Genomic DNA, 22,721 nt, shown 5'->3' with positions numbered 1-22,721 from the left:
TCCAGTAGCCAGCCAAACAATTTAAATTAAAAGCAAGTTGGTATTTTCATATGTCTTTCTGTATGTACCTCATTTCCAGTGGACATGATAGCCACCACAGGGAATTTGTGCACGCTGACCTCAGTCACTCCCACTGTAGCCAGGAGGCCGATCTCTGACGGGCCCATGTGTGTTCCTTTAGCCAACACACACTCCCCTCGTCTGATGTCATGGCCTATTGGTCTATGCACACATACAAACATCTTATGCTAGGTTTACACTAGAGGACTTTTAAAAACCTGAAGACTGACACCTTCTCACATCTAAAGACAATCGACTCACACCTGAAGACAATTAGTCATTATAGTTTTTTGTCACAGAATGAGATTTTGCAAAGAGAGAGGGTCTCATATTGCAAGACCACAACTAGATTATTTTGAGATTAATATAATTTCCAATCCTTCTACCGGGGATTAAGAGGGATTTCAGTCAAATAAAAAGTAATTTTTAGCAGGTAAAATGGACTGGGTGTTAAGTAGCCTAAATATAAACAACTATATGCCCTTATCACGTAGCCTTAATGTCATGCATGATCAAGTTAAGAACTGCAAACGCGATTGTGATTATTTAATTTAAAAAAAGTGAATTCAATATTCTGAGCGGAGGACCTCCTTTAGTTATTTGGCGGGGTTTATTTGCTGATCTCGTCCCCCAATAACTAACTCCTAACTCTAAATATGACGGTAAAGTGTTAGGGTTGCGCAGCTGTCAGCCAGATTATAGCCGAGGCCACTAGGTAAAAATGTCCTAAAAAAGTTTATCACAGGCGGACACAGGTCACGACTAATGCCGCTCCCCCTGTGTCGTGTTTGGTGCTGGAGAGAGTGCACCCATTGGTGGTTGTGTTCACGTCATTTAACTTCCGTATTCGAATCGGCCATCCCTCAAGACTTACAAAAAAAAAAAAAACAGTTTGATAATTAAGACGGGAAGAAGACTGACTGAAATCGGGTCGATTTGACCACCTTACACCAAACGACTGGGATGATGGGCGCGCGCCACAACTCCAGCAAGACTCACGTGATTTCAGTCCGACATTGGAAATTCGTCTGCGACTGTCAAATCGTATGAAAAGTTGTGTAGTTTAAGCTCAGCATTACTCTCCTAACTAGCTCTTGGTTTCCTAATGTAGCTTTTTTTTAGCAAATAGTTTCTACAAAATACCTTAAACATATTACTTTTGATTTACCTGATGTCCTGTCCAGGTCGGGCCTGGACCATTATCCTCACCTCCAGCTCCTCTGTGCCCTAAAGTAAGCCATACTCTCAATGAGAACCAAACAAAACTCACAGGTAGTGGTGAAGTAATGACAGCACTGAGCCCATTAACAAGCATCAACGTCATCTTGCTCCTCATGTACTTACATCCTCAGACTCTCGTAGAAGCTCTGTATCTTCTACTTGGACCACAGCATCAGCTCCACAGGGGATGGGAGCCCCTGTGGTCACCCTCATCACCTGACCAGGCATCACTGTATGGGTGGGCTGCACACAGAAATATTAATTCGTTTCGTTAGGAGATTCAAAGACAATTTATTTCAGTAATTGTATATCTGTATATTCAGAAGTCATAGTAAGCCATAGTAATTTTTTTTTTCCTGATCATGTATCTTTTAATTCTCATAATGTGAAGTGCAGACAGGTAGGAGGTTCCTCCATTAACCCTCACTTGTTGGGATTTTGGAGGAAACTGGGTCTCAGACGTTGCAGCGCCTCAGAGCCAGGTTTATAACTGGGACAAAGTCATTCAAATTAGGGATCAATGCTTTAATATGAAAACTAACATTTCTAATTTAACAGTAGATGCATTAAATCCTTAAAAAATAAAATCTGAGTGAAGTTGAACGCATGACTATCAGTTAAACAGCAGTAGTGATCTATTCGTTAAGGCTTTATATTATACATTAGCTTTCCCTTTCCATGCAGCGATCTGAAGGAAGCAAGAAGCATTAATCTGTGATTAATGTGAAGCCTTGGATCTGAGAAGTTATGGTTGTATGACGTTTTATTTGATTTAAGATTACAGTACTGTAAGGGCCAGATCTACCAAGTTCCCAAATAAAGAGTGCTAAGTTGTGTGAGCTTTCCAACAGATTTCAAACTTGGTTGTTAGCAGGGTTTCCCCAGAAAAGTTGTTAGGCCTGGTGGCAATAGTTCCGCACGATTTGGTGAAATCCTGCAATTACGATTATAGTGGATAATATTGCGATTTGCAACATAACAAATGAATGGTATTATGATTCTACTGAAAAATTTAGTCTTATTTCTCAATTTTAACGCACAATAATTAATATTTCTCCGCTAGGGTTAGGGTTCGATCCAAAACAATAACCAAAAACAGTTTGATGACGTCATGGATCATGGAAACAGCTTAGGCGAGAAAAGGGCAAGGCATTGTCCGTCACGATTATGCAAACAGTTAAATACAGTAGTTAGAAATGTAATAAAAAAGTGTTTTCCCCTTGAAAATTAATGCATTCCTCCAACGGTCAAAGAAGGTAGTAGTCTGGCACTTCTATAAACTTGCGTAAGATGGATGAGTAACACACTTGAGCTGTAGACAGACAGCGGCCTGTGGACTTCAGCGCCTGTGAGTGTGAGCTCATGTCGCTGCACCGAGGCTTCAGATGCCTTTCGTGGTGAGCGTACATAGAAAATGAATGGCTGACATAACGTTCACAAAGTTTTTATTATGAGCCCACAGGGATAAGTATCGTAAACTTCAAGCTTTCTGTTCTATTCTTTCACCGAGTACACTGCAGACATGTTGCTGTGACTGATGGCTTCGAGGGATGTTAAGCGCTGCTTTTCCCTGTCTCCAAATAAAAGTAAACTCACGTTACGCCAGCTAAATGCATTTAATGTGAAGCTGCAGCTGTTAGGAATGTTAAGTTTGCATTAGCAGTGTACTACTTGCTATCTGATCAAAGGCTAGGCATTGCATGTCCGTGGGCGTCAAAAAAAAAATCGATGCATGGCATAGCGGGGGGTCAATTTAGGCATGGCGGGCCGCCATGGCTGAAATACACTGGGGGAAACCCTGGTTGTTAGGCATACTGCAGGTGACGAACTAAGAGTAATTGCGCAAACTACAATGGGTACAAGCTAACACACGCATTGAGCTACAGCAAATAAATCTTTATAGTCCTCAGCCTCAATAAAAACCTCAGCAAATAAAACAGGTTGCAGAGTGAGTACCATAAAACGCTCTTACTTTTGGAAAAATAGCAACCGTATGGTTTTATTCAGTGCGTCCGTTCAGAGCCTACCTGTCCATCCTGCCTGACATAACATTAAGGACTTGGGACAGGAGGTTACACCTTACAATCTACTGTGGGAGATCAAACGGCTGATCCAGTAAGCTGATTGGCTCGAGCTGACAGCAACCTGACAGCGGGAGTCTGTCTAAAGTCAGATGATCACTCAGTAGTCAAAAAGCAAAATTATAAAATAAAACTCTCTCTGCCATTCTTTTTCTCTTCACTGCACACCGTCACTCTGACAGCATCGGCAAAGAAAAAGGGAAACTCCCGATGGCATCTGCTAAAAAAAAAAACTATTGACGATCATGCCATCAATTGCTGATAATCTATTCTATCGCCCTATTACAGTGTGCTGGAACGACCCAGACGCGAGGAAATGCCTTTTGGCATGGCAGGTATTGTGAGACTCTTTCTTGTGAGTGAATCCAAATTAGCCTTTAACACATCCTAAAGCTTTAAAATAGCATTGCTGGATAGTAGATATGTCTTGATTATTTTAGCTTCCGTCAATCCAAACATGTCGACACAAGCAGAACAAAATAACATTCTCTCAGTTTTCCTGCATGTCTGTGTCTCCTCGTCTATAACTTCAGCCGTCTGTGTGCAACACTCACACGCAATCACAAATTTTGTAAATCACAGTGTGTGTGCTAAATGAACTTATTTGCATCTACTCCTCCCAATATGTGTGCACTCAAAAACTCCAGATGCTGAATATCTCCATGGTGAGCATGAGATACTGCCCTCTAAGAGGAGGTTCAGAATCCCTGGATGTAAATGAAATAAATCTTACAATAAATTTGTCAATAAAACAGCAGATAAAGTAATGTCAAGGTCAGGACGGACTTGAGAGGTTATCTTTGTTTTTAATTATATTTATATTTATTTAATTATCTTATTTATAAAAGGGATTGGTGTGTTAATTGTGTATGTTTTCTCTGCTGTCTATTTGTGCTTTAAGGAATCTTGCGGTGTTGTTTGTTTATTCAAATCTCTGTGTGTATGTTGGTTCTGTAATGTTTTGGACTGTCTTGTCTTTTGCTGCAGCATGGGTGTCAGCCCGAGACAAATTTAGTATTTCTTGACTTATTGCACATTCATTAAGGCAAACATACTAAATGGACAGGGTGTGTAATTGTATAAGCACATGCAAACTTTGAGTAGATATTTTTAGAAGAGCTGACCTGTTGTCCAGCATGTGATTCTCCCATGATGAAGCGATCTCCTGGGCCATCAGCAGCTAAAGGTCAATGATAATGATGTAAATCAAGTTAACTTTGGAAAGTAAACCATGACTATAGATTGTTTTAAATTCTAGTGGCAGCAGAGAGGAAAGTTTTAGTACACAATACTATGTCAAGATTTTGCTTTTTGAATCAATCAATGCCAACAAGTAAGATATCATGGTGTAGATGAATGCATTGTCAGTTAGTTAAAGGCCTACTTCACCGGTGGGAATATGAAGGTGTATTGAATTCTGAGATCCTATGTAGTATAAATGTGCAAAAAAAAAAAAAAATCGGTTCATCCTAGCCTGAGAAAAGGCAGAAAGAATGTTTTTTTTAACCCTATATTAATCTTACTGTGACATCACAGTAAGATAAATATAGGGTTAAAAAAAAAATTACTTTGTAAATATTACTGTGATGTCACAGTAGGAGAAATCACAGTAATATTTACAAAGTAAGGTTTTTTTTTTAACCCTATATTTATCTTACTGTGATGTCACAGTAAGATTAATATAGGGTTAAAAAAACGCTCTTTCTGCCTTTTCTCAGGCTAGGATGAACCAATTTAATTTTTTTTTGCACAATTATACTACATAGGATCTCAGAATTCAATACACCTTCATATTCAAACCGGTGAAGTAGGCCTTTAATGGCATTTTTGTGGCTCTTGTTTTACATTTCTGTGCCCAATGTAATGTTTAACTTATGTTGTATGGAAGTATAGTCTTACCCCGTACAGCGTAGCCATCTTTAACAGAGGCAGGGAATGGAGGAAGGTTGTCTTTGGCATAGATGTCCTGAGCGAGCACACGACCCAAACCGTCTAAAGAATTTGGCCCAAGCCAGGTCAATTTAGTGAAAACCACATTTTAACCACAAACAATCACATCATACCAATTTAACACAATAATTAAAATATGTGGACATAGTTATTTGAGTCAAACTGTTTTAAACCACTGATGTGACTCATATTTACATTACCTAAAAACACTGGGGAAAGTAAGACGCAGACACACTTCTGAAGACAATTAAAACCATTCTCTAGCAAAATATCCAACTCACCTGATTATTTCACACACACACACACACACACACACACACACACACACACACACACACACACACACACACACACACACACACACACACACACACACACACACACACACACACACACACACACACACACACACACACACACACACACACACACACACACACCTCTGTAGTTAATGACTTCAATTCCCAGAATAGATGTCATCTCTAGGACAGTGATGAAGGCTTTGTCCATTGATGTCAATGGGAAGGGAGACATCCGATGACGGCGTGCCACCTTGCTGATGTCCACTGCACTGTGGCCTTCACACGGACAATTCAAGAGAATGTCTGAATTTGCTACAATAAACATCATTAAGTCACATTGGGCCTCATTCATCAAACTTGTGTTGAAACTGGTGCAGATCCTGGCTTTCACATGGGATTCATCCAGGGGTTGAGCACCAAATTATGGGCCCCTATACAAGAAGTCCTGATGGGCCCCCTTATTACAATACAAATGTGTAAAAGCTATGTTTATCTAGAGTCCAAAATGTATTAGTGACCGGTCCCTTTCTAAACCAGATAACAACAAAACATTTATATTGATGAATGACCAAATCGAAATATAGCTTTCGGGAAAAAGTTGTCTCGTGGCACAACTTGCTTCCAGTGCGGGGTAAATTGTGCCTTTGGAGAAAATATGATGAGGTAAATTGTGCCATTGATATATATCTCATAAACTGTAATGCTATATAAAAGCAAGACAAATCCATTCGAAAATGACTCATTAAATGTTTAGACTTTCAGCGCGCCGCTGAAAGTCTTCCGAAGGTAACCAATAAAAACGAAGTGGGGTTGGCAGGACGGGGACGAGGGGGCGGAGAAGGATGAAGCCGAGTGTTGACAGAGAATGCTGAAAGCGCCCAGACGAGAGAAGAGTTTCCCGAAAATCTACATCGTTTTTTTGTGCTGAGATTCGTGTCAGGTTGCTCTATAGGAGTCATTAATGAGAAATTAAGTCCAGAAAAGTAGTATAATAGGAGATCTTTAAAAAAAGTAAAATTCAACAATCTGGTGCAATTTGAGAAGGTAACTAAGGCTAAATCAACTGTGTCCTATGTGAGCTATTTAGTACTATTTTCTGGAATAATTTGGAGACACAGAATTACCAAAAATCAGAAAGAAAAAATGTACATGTTTAAAAAAACAGTCAGCTTCAGGAATTGTTTAAGTAATCCTTTATCCCGAAGCTCCTTCTCTCTTTGAAGTCTTTTTTTTTTTTTTTTTTTTTTTTTTTATGGCTCAAGGCCCCTGATCCCCGAACAAAGGTCAGGGGCCTATCATGTGCCAGTCAATTATGTATTTTCTTTTTAAACATTGTTCGGGGCCTTCAAAGTTCAGGGGCCTATATTGAGCTGGTAAACAATTAATAAATCAGGGGAATCAGGGAAACTAAAATCTCAAGTGCGTCAAATAAATAAAATCTTAAGATTAATGTTGTGCAGTTTCTTTTTATCATAAAGAGCAGCCTACCAGCTGTATAAATATTTAATACTTTACATTTTAGAAGCTTTGAATGAATCCATCCACAGTTCTGCAGAGTCCCCCCAGCTGCTCCAAGATAGAGCCAACTGCCCTTACGCAGTCCCATGCAGCGCTCCAAAGTGGCCCGTGTGCGCACAATTTAATATGCGCTCCTACTCAGTTGCACACCATAGGCTGCACATTTTTAAGTGATTAGTATGTTTATCCTGGTCTAAACGAATGCTGCATTAGTATGATCTAGTAACAATTGTCCGACACATGTCCGTCATATGCTACGCGGCACAGCCGGCTCTGCAAGTCCATGATGTTTACAAACTTAAGTACACGAGGGGAGAGCTGGCGTGAGATGTGATCGTACCCTACGCTCACGTCCAAATTGCTAAATGGCGAGGTTTGCGTGGGAATGTGTGTGCACCCACTAATCTTGTGGCGCACGTTTGATAAATCAGGCCCATTGTGAACACATTGTGAACAGTCTTAACACATTCTCAACAAATTCTCAACACATTGTGAACACATTCTCAAGACATTGTGAACTTACTGGCTCTCAGAATGTTCTCATTACTTCCACACCGTGACTGAACCTGCAGAGACATATTTGGTCATTGTTTAATGGAAATGTAAGGATGGATTAGAATACATCTCTTCATAACAGGGAAGAAGAGGTACAGGAGACGCTAGGAAACAAGTAAATGCATTATAGTTGTGAGTTTAAAAAACTAGCAGCAGCAACACACGATTATTAGACACTGAAACAGGAATCAATACGGGTGTGCTGGGCTAAGCATGTAGAGCAGTTCTCCACTGATTGCATGGTTGGTATTTGGATCCCCAGCCTCCCGCCACATGTCCAAGTGTCCTTAGGCTGAATCCCAGATTGCTCCCCATAGTTAGCTTGCCCCGTGTGGTAGCTGCTGCCTCATCGGTGTATGAGTGAGTGTGTGTGTGGATGGGCGAAAGAGGCAAAATAATGTAAAGCAATGTCATTTAAGTAACAGATTTACAGATTAAGTTTGCAGATTGAGATTAATAATACAAAATATAAATCAACATATCGATTATGTATCACAGTGAGTTAAGATAAGACTATTGAGACTATGCGAAATCCACAAGCTATGCAGCTGTATCAAAATGTAATTCAGATTACTTCAACCTTTCCCAGGTGGAACATTAAAGTTTAGACGCATTAGTTTAATGCATCAATAATTATAATCCAATAATATGATACACCAGTGGTTTTCAAACTGTGGGGAGTTATGGTAGGGGGGGCGCGGATGAATATGTGAAAAAAAAAAGTTTGTGTTTTTGATATTAACATCATATTAAGCAAATGTAAGTTATCATACAAAAAAAGGAATAAAATGTTTTGGTCTAGAATAGTTAATAGCCTAATAATTGAATCAGATCATCTGGGAAATAATCCGAGGTTAACTGATCACGTCACGTTCATGTCCAAGCACAGTGTGTATTGAGTTTATTTCAAAACATTTGGAAATGGGGCTGCCTTCAGTTGCCCATGCACTGTGTATAGTCTAGACTCTATAGCCTAATTCAGCCTTGACTGTGGAAATAAAGATAGCTGGACAAGAGTTCTTCTGCTTCGTTCCTCTCACTGCATTTAAATGCATTCACTATATTACAGAGAAATATGTCTCGTTAAAGAAAAAGAGCTCCAAGCCCAACCCAGAGGACCCTGCATAATATTTTATTTTAAATTAATATTTTTATGGAAAATCCATGTGTCTTTCTTCAATAGCTTCTAATTCATCCGACCCAGCGTCTCCAAATTATTTTTTCACACAAAATTCCTCCGATTTAGCCTCTTAATTTTCCTCTCAAAGTACACCAGATTCATGCATTTCACTTTAAAAAGGTAAAAAAAATCTCCCCGGGGGGCATACCCCCGGACACCCCTAGGAGAGTCTGGTTCTCAGCTGGCTACTATTTTCACCCAGCAGGACATTGGAGGCACTAGCGAAAAAACACTGGGTGTGTGAATGACATTTAACAAAAGTCAATAATTTGGGCAAGTCTGTTTGCCTATCTTTTTCACTCCGCTGCACACTCAGTCACTACTATCCATGCTTAAAGGAAGCAGGATTAAACCACTAGATTAAGATGTTCAAATGTATTTAAAAAAAGCTAAACAAAAACATACTTAGATAAAGATGTTAAAATGTCTAAAAAAAAATTGTTTAAAACGCACAAAGATGTTTAGAATGTTTCAAAAATATGTTTAAAATGTGTTTTAAATATAATTAATTAAAAGATCTTTCAAAACACACAGATTTAGAATTTTTTTTGGGGTGGGGGGCTACGCTGAAATTTGTTCTCTGAGGGAGGGCTCACTCTCTCACACTTTGAAAACCCCTGTGATACACAGTATGCTTCATTATATATTGATGCAAATAGTTTCGTGATTTCACTTATGTGAGATTCTTGCATGACTTTTACTTGTTTTAGAGTATATCTACTGTACACTATTGTATTGTTACTTCAACCAAAGTTATCCGAGTACATCTTCCACCGCTGTCAACTTGTGTGTGGTCATTCTCTACAGAAGTTCTTCTTCCAAGCCAGATTTATCAAAAGAATGTGTGTATCTTTTGACATTTAACTTTTATAAATATATATATATATATATATACACACACACAGTATATGCCATGTATGTAGCAATTTTTAATTCATAGTGCTAATTTCTGGGCATATATGAAAATTGGTGTGTACCTTGGGAGTGGGGCATGAAGCTGTGGAAAGGCGAGAAGTGGCCTGGGTTGCCCGTGGTGACTCAGAAGGGGTGGAGCTTAGAGAGGCTGAGTCTCGAGGAAGCACCTGTACACCTCGAGAAATGATAGAGTCCGGGATCTACATGCACACAGACAAACACAATACTAGGCAAACTATTCGACTTAATGGAATAATAAGAGTAATCAAAATAAAAAATGTGCATTGTCCATTCCCTCTGATTGGAGGAGTCTTTGTACACAGTTAGCAGTTCTGACATTTTGTAGCGCTCCTTATTACAGTGAAGCTCAAGGAACCTCCCACTAAAAGCACTCTGCTGTCTGTCCAGTAGACTAAGTAGAGAGTGTAGTGCTGTTTCCTTGTTTTCCTGATGCATGTCAGGTGTAAAAGCTCATGGAAAAATACTGAATGAAATGAACAAACAAACCAAACAGAAGAGAACTATGTGCACCACAACACACAGGCAGCTACCTGAGGTAACATCATTTCCCATACTGATCATTTACATATATCACCTTAAAAACCTCACAAACATATGAGCAAAGAAAATGCCTGTTTACACATCCAGCAGACATAAGCCCCTTTTACACAGCCAGTGAAAGCCGGGAATATGCCGGAATTTCGGCCCTCCGCCCTGCTGTATAAATGCGACCATTGCAGAACGAGGGAAGAAAGGTGCGAGAGATTGTTCCAGGAATTTTACTACCTCGGGGGGTAGTAAGATTCCCGACACAATCAGTTCCGCCTCTCTGTTTAAATGCGGCCAGCTTGTTGTTGCGGAACAGGGGGGCGTTTGACGTTCCCTAGCCTACGTTCTAAACATGCGACCATGTTAGCAGTTGAAGGACGTGTGTTTAAGCTTAACCACGGCGGCCTGATGTCCCGTAAAAATCACCAAATAAAAGGAACGGCGTATAATCTAGCTGGTCATAAGGTCCGCTGCTCAATACAAACCCCCACGCTTCATTTTGCAGAGTGTATGAGTCTATTTCTGCCCGGGGGAAGTTGTACAATGGGAAAGCTAGGCTAAGCTAGGCTAAGCTAGGCTAGGCTAAGCTAGGCTGCGACCGGATCGCCGCCGCTATTATTATCCTAAATCTGAACGTATATCCACACTTTATTTCTGTCTACAGTAACGTGACTTCACACATTGTGTGTGTGTGTGTATGTCTGATCGCTGCTCTCACAAAGAGACTCGCTCACAGCCAACCTGTCACAAACACACACACACTGGGAAAGCTAGGCTAGGCTAGGCTAGGCTAAGCTAGGCTGCGACCGGATCGCCGCCGCTATTATATATTATTATCCTAAGTCTGAGCGTATATCCACACTTTATTTCTGTCTACAGTAACGTGACTTCACACACTGTGTGTATGTGTATGTCTGATTGGCAGATCTCTGCCCTCACAAAGAGACTCACTCACAGCCAACCTGTCACACAAACACACACACAGACACAGAGGTGAAGCAGTGAGCAGCGGAGTGATTTTTGTCAGTTTGGTTAACAGTCCCAGAGATGTTGGACTCAGCGCGTCGCGAGATCAACTGGCACATCGTGGGGACAGTAAAATACAGCCCTCTTACTGCAAGCTCCAGCACTTCTGCTCTCAATTCACCAGCCAGTGTTGCTGTTGTAAAGCAGCTGACCGGCGCGGCGCTAAATGTTTACGCCACACCTGACGCTGTTTACAAGCACCTCTTTCATTCCGGAACGCTGTGTAAAAGGGGCTACTGATGCGCCAGCAGGCCGGCGTTGCTTGGTTCTGTGTAAATAACACAGAAGCAAGCAAAGCCGGCATATTGGAGTGATGTTGTTCCGTCAATATGCCGCAATCTCTGTGTAAAAGGGGCTATAGAAAGGACCCGCCTATTAACAATGTAATCCATTGGGATTCTCCTTGGAAACAACCTGCAGATGAGAGCAATGAGATTGCTGTAAAAACTTGAAAATTAGGCTTTGTTACTAGATGAGCCCTTACACGGCATGCACTCGTTTTATTGTATAACAATATTTTGTATAGTTTGTAAGTGTAAAAATGTATAATAAAGTAAGCATGTAAAATTGAAATTAAATCTTATTGAGAACGGAATTGTAATAATTACAACAGGTGATCTTAATTTTTCTCAATTACCTAAATTCTCTAATCTAGTTCATATGCAATTGATGATCAACATTTTAATATCTGCAAATGTTAAGTAAAAGAAAGGGTCCATCAGATTTGAGAAATTGGTGTGTTACAGTATGTGGTTAACCTAAAAAAGCATTTCAGCAAACTGTGAATGGGCTAGCACTTTTAAAGGTGTGGTACCACCAAAAACTCTAGCTAAATTTGAAGCAATTGAGAGCAAAGCAGATTTAGTGTTGAAACACAGGGCTTGGCAGTGTGTGACTGACATGACGAAGTGACCAATGACAGGAGAGGAGAGGGTGTGTGTGTGTGAGGGTCTCACCTGCTGCTCACTGTTACAGGAGCAAGTGAAATGAGTAGGAGGGGCTGGTGTGTTGCCAGGCAGGTAGGGACTCCCCTTAGCCATGACCACAGCATGGTTCGTCTGATGGGCACATACACATGCATGAAGACACGCACAAACACATGCACAAAGACACAGAGAGACAGACACGTGTCCATATAGACAGACAGGTTAATGAAATGAAATGGAGTGATTTAATCTGGTTCATTTATTGAGTCACAAGAAGTTGACATTTGAATGTAATAGCCGCTCCTCGAACGCTGGCAATATTATCTAACATTTGAAACGAGATGATTCCTACAGACTTTTGCTATACATAGATTGGAATGGAATGGTAAATGGAGGTCTAATGGAGTCGGAGCACATTCACACCTGTATCGACATGCCATCTATAAGGCTTATTAAGATTATCTGAATGACAGCTAAACCTTGCTCTTTACAGTTGCAGCATATTGCACCATGTGAAGGGAAGTTTGATCAAAACATTAAACATTGTTGCAGAGAGAACATTTTCATTTAAAGCAACAATGGGAAATATTGGAGTAAAATTAATTGTGACAAGTTAACACATTTTTATTTTTTTTAACATACTTTTACAGCACCTCAGACGCTTATTTATTTGTGCATACCACCAAAATAAATACTTTGATTTCATCTGAGCAGCTCACGCCTCAGGTGCTCACAGTAGGATCAAAAATGTTTGTCCCTCAGTTGCTGGTGCGATGCTGACATGCGGACGTTGATGCATTATATTACATTAGGCCTACATTAAAGCTCAGATGAGAAGAAAACGTGTCTACTGCAGGGTCAAAATTACTTATAAATAGATAAGATAGATATATAATAGATAGAAGATTTTAACCAGAACGCCAAGCCCTAGTTCTGGTTATCCTAATTCTACCCACATAGTCCTCGGCTTAGCGATCAGTAAAGTTTCATCTGTCATATGTACAGCGGCAGCAGCAGACATAGTGGTGGTATTACCTTGGCAGCGATAGCAGCTGCAGTGATGTGTGAGGAGACGTGCTGGTGATGGTTGTGCAGATGTGGAGCTGTCCTCCTGTCCTCCTCCTCCTCATCCTCCTCTTCCTCACACTGGGTGCCTCGCTCCATGGTGTGCATGTTGCTGTGTGTGTTGGGGGAGGGCAGCTGCTCCAGGGCAGCATGTGTGGATTTAACCCTGACTGTTGCTTCACGCAGCAGGTCGATAGCATGGGGTAGAGCGGGCAGGATGAACTGAAAACACTCCTGGGAGAAAATATTTGTTTTAGTTTTCCTGACCCAAAAACGTGCTTAATTTGCTTCGTTACCAGTGAAACTTGCCAGGCCCTTTATACAGTCTATGGCCGCATCTTACGTGGCTCAATTGCGTTTAAAAGTGCCGTAGCTTTTGTTCATTGTTCAGCTTAGAGCAGTGGTGCCCATTACGTCGATCGATCGCAAAGGCAACGTCGGTAGATCGCATGGCATTCTTTAAATTGTATTTTGATTTTTTTTAAATTTACTGTCTGAATATAGGCTCCTAATCTTTGAAGGCCCCGAAAAACGTTATTTAAAAAAAATAAACAGCTGACTGGCTCATTATAGACCCTTAAAGCTGGGGTATATGATTTGGGGAGAAAATAGCAGTTGGGATAGAGATTTGAATCCAAATACCTCAACCGCTCCACTTGTTCTCTTTGGTCCCTCCCCTATGGTCCCTCCCTGACACGCTCTAAACCAGGGGTGTCCAAACCTTTTTCACTGAGGGCCACATACAGAAAAATCTACGAAGGGCCGGGCCACTTTGCAAAAATAACACATTTATCAGGACATGTAGCTGCTCTGATGTTTAGTTTCATAGTATCTTCGTAAATTGTAATCCTTCTTCACGGCAACACTTTCCTTGCACATTAAACAGACACATTTCCCCTCTTGTTTATATGCCAATGATACACCCAGTGTTTTCTGCCTTTGCGTCCAATGTCCAGCAGGGTGAAAATAGTATCCAGCCGAGGTCCCGACCCTCCTAGGGAGGTCCGGGGGTATGCCCCCCCGGGAGATTTTTTAAAGTTTTTAAAGTGAAATGCATGAATCTGGTGCACTTTGAGAGGGAAATTAAGAGGCTAAATCTGAAGAATTTTGTATGAAAAAAAAATGGAGACACTGTGTCAGATGAATTAGAAGCTATTGGAGATGGACACATAGATTTTCCATAATAATATTAATTTAAAATAAAATATTATGCAGGGTCCTCTGGGATGGGCTTGTTGCTCTTTTTCTTTTATGGGACATATTTCTCTGTAATATAATGAGTGCATTTAAATTATTTAAAAATGAAAAGCGCCATATTACATTATATTTTTAAAATGTGCCACGGGCCAATCAATCAGTGTTTGACACCCCTGCACTAGTGGGTTAACTAAGAAATGCAAAAAAATAATATATATATTTTTTTTTTCAAAGGGCCATATTACTAGCCTGGCATTCCCAGACCTGCCACTAGGCGCTGGCAAATTAAATTTGCTGCGCGTGTTGGTCTGGACACGCTCCGTTGAAGCTTATCAAGAAGACCAGAAATCTGGGTCTCACGTTTCAATTGGTTCTATCTAATATGGGCGCGCCAGAGCCCCTTATATGGTACTCTGGGGAGGACGTAACCGGATGACGACAGTGACGTGCATGCAACGTCGAAGCCGTGATAGTAAACATCAGAGATGGCTGCGGATATGTTGTGTGAGTTTGAGACTGCTTTGGCCTCGACCCTTAACGATTTGGAAGACGGCACTCAAATCTTTCATTAGCAAGTAAGTGGAATGTTCTATTTTGCCGACCGACAACGGCAAACGTTTTATTTAACAGTTTAACAGCTGTTCGCTAAACGAAAGGGGCTTACGTCGCCTTGTGCATCGCTCTGATTGGTTGTAGTGCTATCCAACTGCGTGCAGTGGCATTTGAAATACACGAGTAGGAGCCGCCCCTTGAGTTGGAAATTTCTATTGATCGTCGCCAGACCCTCTATCGTTCAAGATATCAGGGTCTGGATTTCCAGGCTACCATATTACATTATATTTTTAAAATCGGCCGCGGGCCAATAAAAAGCGGGCCGTAGTTTGGACACCCCTGCTCTAAACCAACAACGTCGGTGCCAAAGTGAATGGACAGTCCCAACAGCCAATAAGAACAGAGAATCGTATTATTTCTTATTTTTTTAAGAATTTGGGCCTCGCTCTGATTGGTAAAAAGCGTACCGCTCATGTTCACTTTGACCAATCAGAAATCTACCCCAGCTTTAACCTTCATAAGGGGGGGTAATTTTAAATTACATTGTTTGTGGCTACGAAGATCAGGGGCCTATATTGAGCTATACTGTATCAAAAAAAAAGTGAGATTTTTTAAACCTTTTCATTTTTTATTTCTGCTTTTTGGTAATTCTGTGTCTCCAAATTATTCCAGAAAATAGTACTAAATAGCTCACATAGGACACAGCTGATTTAGCCTCAGTTTTCTTCTCAAAATGCACCTGATTGATACATTTTACTTTAAAAGGTTAACATTTTTCTTTCGGGGGGGGGGGGCATGCCCGCAGACCCCCCTAGAAGGTCCCCATCACAGTCTCCCAAATTCCGGTGAGAAATACTGTGTTACCTTAAAATGAATGAATGAATGAATGAAAACCTTTATTTAAACAAACTGGAAAGGCATTGAGGTTCCCCTCATTTACAACGCCGACGAGCGCACAACAAACACAACAACAACAATAACAACAGAGTGACAGAATAAAACAGAGAAACACAAAATCCTAGCAAGATAAAAAAGATCAAAATAAATAAAGAATTACAATAAAAGAGCTTAAAAAATTAATTCAGTTAAAACAAATGCAGTGGTGATGGTGAAAATCAGAAATCATAGATTTAAAAGAAGAAAAAGTGGGGAGAATGGTCATATTGAAGTTGCTCTGAAGGGCATTCCAAGAGGAATGATTTGTTTATTAATCAAAAGAAATATTACACATTTTGTGTTCCAAGACGGCCACTCAAAGTTGAGGCATATAAAGAATGATCAATATATGTTTAAATAAATATATGTTTTGCATTTTTATAGTAGCTAGATCATCTTGACTTGGTAATTTTAAAAGTAGCTCACAAGCTGAAAAAGTGTAGCCCCCCGTGGCTTAGAGCGCGAACACACTGCACTCGCCGTCAGCGGCGGTTGCAGCGAGAAACGCGAGTGGCTCGCCGCTTGATCATATAGGGCAGTGTTTCCCCCACGTTCACACAGCAGGCGAGGCCGCCGCTGCTATATTTTTCCCGTCGCTGCTATAAAAATAATTTGCATATTCATTTAGGTTAGTTATTATTATTATTTTTGCTGCATGCAGAGCCTGTGTCATATCCGCACATCGCACACGCTCCCAACGGGTGGACACTTGCGCAGTTTACCGCTAGGAATGTCTGCTGAAAGTTCTACAGCTCAGGATTTTAAGCCATGAATTGATGAACTTGCAACAAAGAAAAGATGTCAGTTTTCTAAAGGGCTTTAAATAGGCCAATCTATGTGGCTAAATAGCATGCTAATATTGATGTTTGATTGTGTCAAGTGTCTAAGGATGAATGCAAACATTATCTGGTTATGTGTTATGTAGCAAACGTCAGCTAGCTACTGATCGCCCATCCCTTTTGTCAAAAGGAGGCATGTCTGGCCCTTAGTGTGATTATCATATCGTAGAGAGGCCCTTTGTGAAAATGAGTTTGACACCCTTGGTCTAATTGATATTTCCTTCATTCAAACAACATCAGTGCAGCACATATTCTTATAGTTCAGGTTGTGGCCCAAATAAATGGTGTTCATAGCTTGACTGCTCTGCGTTAAAGGGGTGATGAATTAAATCTTAATAAGAGAATAAATCCAGGCGAACCAAAACATCTCAAAAATAGCTTAGGGGCTAGGGTTACTATGGTTAAAGTTGTTTAAGAGTCAGCATCAATTATCCTATCTATAGTAATACACAAGATTCCTTGAATGGGATTTAAGTGCATATTCTCCCCTCAAAGTGCACCAGATTAATGCATTCAAATTTAAAGGGTACAACAAACTTTCGGCCTGGGGGCATTACCCCAGACCCCCCTAGAAGGTTCGGGGACCACACCACCACTGCTGAAAAAAATCCTGCGGGAAACACTGTTGGGTCATATGCCTGACGCCGATGCCGTTTCTGAGATCAGACACATCACACTGACGGTACAACAACAACAACAACAACAACATGGTCCAGCTGTGCCAAAAGACAGATGTAGGTACACTGTGTAACCAGCGGCAGTCAAGGCACAAATAGCATTCAAACAGCATGAAGATGCATCCCGCTCGCAACACACATTAACAGCAATTCAGCAACATACTAAACACATTAACAACAGCATTGTGTGCTCAGCGGCAAAACATAAAGGCAGACATCAGCCTACCTGAAAGTAAAAGTGCGCCGGGTATGGCGGAGGACAACACCGGTGCTTTGCTGTACTATATTGGAATGCCACACGGATACTGCAGTCATGTTTGGGTTCATATTATCCTCCCGAACAGCACACAGCTCGGTGAGTTTCACTTTGCTAACCGGCGCTACCTTGGCTAAAGTACAACCAACAGCTAAACAGAAGCAAAATATACATATTCGCAGAATGTATCAGGAAGCCTAATGTCCTCACTCTCCACACGCCCACCTTGTCTTGCAGACCACCGGGCAATCTCACCGCTGATTGGCTATCGCGGCGCGTGGACGCTGAAAAGTTAAATATTTTCAACTTTCTGCATTCGCTACGCCACAAGCGGCGCGCGGCAGATGACGCACACGCCTACGCGCCCGCCGCTTGATGCCGATTTGGAGGGGGGGGGGGGTTTAGTCTGGATAGTTGCCGCCAGAATATGGGTCAAACTATCGGGCTGTGCTACAACTGTGGTCAAGCCAGCGGTCTCTCATTTTTGCTTGGTCAAACCAGCCGCTTTATTTATTCCCCCCTGTGTTGTGAGCGTATAACGCCGGTAAATGCACAGAGACGGCTCGGTGCAAGGCGTCAGAGACAGTGAGCGAACAGCGCTGGCTGCGGCAGCTACGTGACATCGTAGCAGTGGTACACAGTGTAGCCCACTGATGAATTTAATGACGAGGAAAAACACCACACAATAAACAGTGCTGCGCTGACAAGACTTATTTCACTCTTGCCGAGGTGACTACACACGGCGGAAATGATTCTTTCGACCAATCAACGGACGGCATTGTGTAGCTCCACCTTTTCGGCACCCTTTCAGGCGGCTGGTACCCCAACGGCTGGTACCCCAACGGTTAAGCTCGCTTATATCTGTACCCTATCCAACTTTTGGCAAATGGAAAGCCAAAATAACAAAACCGCTCCGACTCGACCCGTTCTACTCGGTGGAAACGAGGCAAGAGAGTCTGTATCGCAACAGTGGCAACACTAGCCCAGGCATGCATGCTGTGTTCGATTGTATGCGGAAAATCAGGAATTTCAGACATGGCAGCACACAGTGTTCAGAATGACCTTTTCATAAAATGTTTTAAATACAGTCTTCTGTAAACTAATAAACCCACCCCTGCGTGTCATCCCCCTCTCTCTCCGTCTCCCCATTTCAACTCTGTACTGTCAAATGAAGCTTGAAAATGCAACAAAAAAAAATCTTAAAAAAAAAATTGTAGCGGGAGAAAAATGACACGTTATGAGTGACTTCAAATATCTTTGGGTGTTCATTGATTCAAACCTCTCTAAAATGGCACAAAACCTGCAAAACTACCAAATTCAATGTCGCAAATTTTCGTTCCATCAGAAATTACATGTCTACAGAGGCTGCCAAAAGGTTTCTACACTGTATGATTATTAGTCATCTGAATTATTGTTTGACAAGCTGGTTGCAGGCCAACTTGAGCACATTAAAACCACTTGAATCACAATACAAACAAGCAATACAAATTCTAGATAAAAAAACAAAACTCTTCCGTCACTATTCAATTTTTTAAAAAAGTACCAGCTTTTAATCTGGGAAGACCTTAAAAAATATTTTAACGTGTGCTTGGTTGCCTGTAACTTGTGCTTTTTCTCAGGAACTTGTGCACAATAAATTCTTGAGATCCAAAATGTATGGTCTTTATTTCCAAATTGAATTTAGATAATTATCGATTATTTCATCGTAAATTAGGTTGTTAGTTTGATGCTAAATATTAGCTTTTCATGATACTCTGGGAGTCTTGACGAATCAGAGGTTTGTTTTTGCATGTCCATCAATCTTAGGCAGGCCTAATGTCGGGCTTCCAGTGATGACGCGCTGAGAGAAAGCTAAAGACAGACGCTCCCGATCAATGCCGCCCTAAAAGTTAAGTTACACCGTGTTTATCGCTATAAAACTAAAGACAATCAAACTACAAGAGTTACCCAAACGGACCGATAAAGAAATGTCATCAGCTGGGAAGGGAAAACAAAACACTCGAAGTGCCAAACAAAAGCAGGCCAACAAGGAAATGACTGACAGTGACTCCGAAGGCTCCAGCACCAGCTGCCCAATTGACGCTACTAAGTTACCAGACAAGTTGCTACTATGATGGAAGAGAAAATGTTAGCGTTTTCCCAGAAGCTTGATGTGATAACATCCAAATTCGAGCAGAATTCAGAGCGCATTACTGAAACTGAAAACCGCATTTCACGTTCAGAAGATATAATTGCTGAATTGGAGACCAAACTATCAGACCCTGAAGGGAAAATAGACGCTGGGGCCACTCACTCACACTAGGGCCGCGGCCCCGTGCCCAAGCTCATTTGCATAAAGTCTAGAACGTTTGGCTAGTGTGACCACGCCATCCGTATTCCAGCACGGAACAGCCCCTTGGCCACGGCACACTTGGGAGAGGTGTGCCGTGGCCAAAGTACAGATGCTAATGAGATCACACGCGCACAAGCAAGCGCACAGGCGGCGTTCCTGACGTGAATTTATTAAGGATGCATAGTCCGTTAACGTCCGCTGCCTTACTAGTCGGCACCAGAATTGCCCACCACTTGGACTTGTAGCTACATAAAATGTGTGAGAATTAACGTGTGGGTAGGCCTAGGTGTGGGCTAATAAAAGGGAGAGAGCTAAATAGGAGAGCGCAGAAAGCAAAGAAAGAAGGTTTTCGTGTTTACTCACGTTCGTCAGATGATTTTTTTCTTTTTCCTCCCGTCAGCTGTCATAATAATGCCTTTACGCATGGCGGTTGAGACGAACCCAACACAACACACAGCGGGACTCCGCGGCCCGGTGATAAGGAAACAGTAGCTACTTTATAAAGACACTTAAAATAACGATCTCTGCCCATACAAAAAGTTCTGACTTGGATTACTTGATAGAGCGATCGATGTGTATAAAACCATCCGGTACGTATGGTCTGATGACGGGCCTGTGGGTTGTGTGCAACCATTCTCACAATCCTCCACCTATGCCGCTCCTGTTTTTTTCTTGGTCTGCCATGCCTGGGTTTAACTGCCACTATGCCTGTGTCCTTCCATTTCCTGACAATGTTCCCTACTGTCGAAATTGACAATTGAAACCTTTGGGAAAGCTTCTTGTAGCCTTCCCCTAAACCATGACAATGAACAATCTTTGTTTTTCAGATCTTTTGGGAGCTGTTTTGATGATCCCATTCTGTCTCACTTCAGCAGAGAGTCAAAGAGAAGTGCAACTTGCATTAAGGCACCTAAAATACATTTTCTCATGATTAAACAGACAATTATATGAGGTTCAAGGCTTAACAACATAATCCAACCAACTTTGTGTTTAAAGTCATCAGTTTTACATGCTGTTACAGGCATTAAAATCAACAAAACCACAAGGGTACCCATATTTTTGCACAGCCAGTTTTTCACATTTTATTTTATTTCATACAACCAAATACTGCTTTTCAAAAAATCTTTGTTTGGAAAACATCCCAGTACTTAACTGTTCCTGGTAAATTAAAGACATACCACTTTTATATTTTTTTTGTGAAAGCAGAGTCAATTATAATGCCGGCTGAGAGGGGTTCCCAAACTTTTTCATATGACTGTATATGCCCCAAATGTTTCTCAAGGTAAAATTTACTCGGCATTTTGTTTCTCTCTTCCTTTTCATTGTTGTTTTTTTCCAGCTCTTCACGACTGAATTATTGTATGGAAATGTTACAATCCTACCCAAACTTAACTAAAAGTGAATATTTAAAGCCCAACTACGTGTACAATCTCTATGAAAGATATGAATGATCTGAATATTATTTTTCAAAAGGTAAATGGCCTTAATAATTATATAAAGAGGAGGAAGATCCTACAACAACTGAAAAAAGAAAAAGGAGATATATTGTTTCTTCAAGAGACTCATTTAACGCAAGAGGAACATAATAAGCTGGGCAGAATTGCAAATGCACAAATTTATTCATCCTCATATACATCATCAAGGAGCGGTGTAGCAACAGTTATAAAAAACCATGTACCATTCCAGAAGACAAAAACAATAGTGGATAAAGAAGGACGATTTGTTTTGGTGTTGGGCAAGATAGAAAACGTTTAAATAACTCTTATAAATATTTATTACTCACCAGATGAGAGAACTCAATTTATGAATGAAATTATTGATTTAATAGTAACCCAAGGCAAAGGCATGGTTATTATTGGAGGTGACTTGAATCTTGTGTTAAATCCTAACGTGGACTCAACAGCAGGAATTAAACATAAATCTGAGAAAAATGCAAATATTTTGAGAAGAGCTTGTAAAGAGTTGGGAATGATAGATGTGTGGAGAACTCTTCATCCAAGAACAAAGGATTATACATACTACTCTAATAGACACTCTACATATAATAGACTGGACTATTTCCCCATGTTTAAAAAAATATATGACAAATATCACAAAATGCACCATTGGAACAATTACACTATCAGATCATGCAAAGCTCACCTTAAAAGTGAACTTGAATTCAAACAAAGGGAAATACTTATGGAGAATGAATAACTCGCTCCTACAAAATGGAGACCTAAAAGATACAGTCAAAAAAACCTTAAAGGAATATTTGGAATTTAATGACACGGAAGACATTAATAGTATAATTCTATGGGAAGGAGCAAAAGCCGTTTTAAGGGGTGAACTAATACGATACTCCTCCTTAAAGAAAAAACAAAGAGAACAACTTAAAACAGAACTTGAAATACAAATAAAAGCTCTGGAATATAATCATAAAAAATCACTCGATATGAAATTAAACAAACTGCTAAAGAAGAAACGTGGTGAATTAGATAAATTGTTGACACAAGAAGTAGAGAAATCAATACTACTTACGAAACAGAAACACTATGATGGAGGACCAAAATCAATCAAAATGTTAGCTTATAGACTGAAGAAT

General features: G+C 40.7%; 1 protein-coding gene across 3 annotated transcripts in view; it reads right to left on the bottom strand.

The window, feature by feature from the left end:
* LOC307261351 (gephyrin-like) overlaps positions 1-22,721 on the bottom strand; it is a 128,376-nt gene that overhangs the window by 68,963 nt on the left and 36,692 nt on the right. For 2 of the 3 annotated variants that reach the window (XM_080041869.1, XM_080041871.1), the window contains exons 7-16: positions 13,319-13,582; positions 12,314-12,415; positions 9,845-9,982; positions 7,656-7,698; positions 5,753-5,926; positions 5,262-5,354; positions 4,487-4,542; positions 1,405-1,524; positions 1,229-1,287; positions 69-222 (exon numbers count right to left, since the gene is read on the bottom strand). In XM_080041869.1, the coding sequence (XP_079897995.1) occupies positions 69-222; positions 1,229-1,287; positions 1,405-1,524; positions 4,487-4,542; positions 5,262-5,354; positions 5,753-5,926; positions 7,656-7,698; positions 9,845-9,982; positions 12,314-12,415; positions 13,319-13,582 (1,203 nt within the window). The remainder of the gene's footprint in view (positions 1-68; positions 223-1,228; positions 1,288-1,404; positions 1,525-4,486; positions 4,543-5,261; positions 5,355-5,752; positions 5,927-7,655; positions 7,699-9,844; positions 9,983-12,313; positions 12,416-13,318; positions 13,583-22,721) is intronic. The other variant, XM_080041870.1, reaches the window with a different exon arrangement.

This window comes from Ammodytes marinus (genome assembly GCF_949987685.1).
Source record: "Ammodytes marinus genome assembly, chromosome: 15".
Lineage (NCBI taxonomy): Eukaryota > Metazoa > Chordata > Actinopteri > Uranoscopiformes > Ammodytidae > Ammodytes > Ammodytes marinus.
The sequence above is the reverse complement of the archived record's forward strand: the minus strand, read 5'-3'. Positions and strand labels throughout refer to the sequence as shown.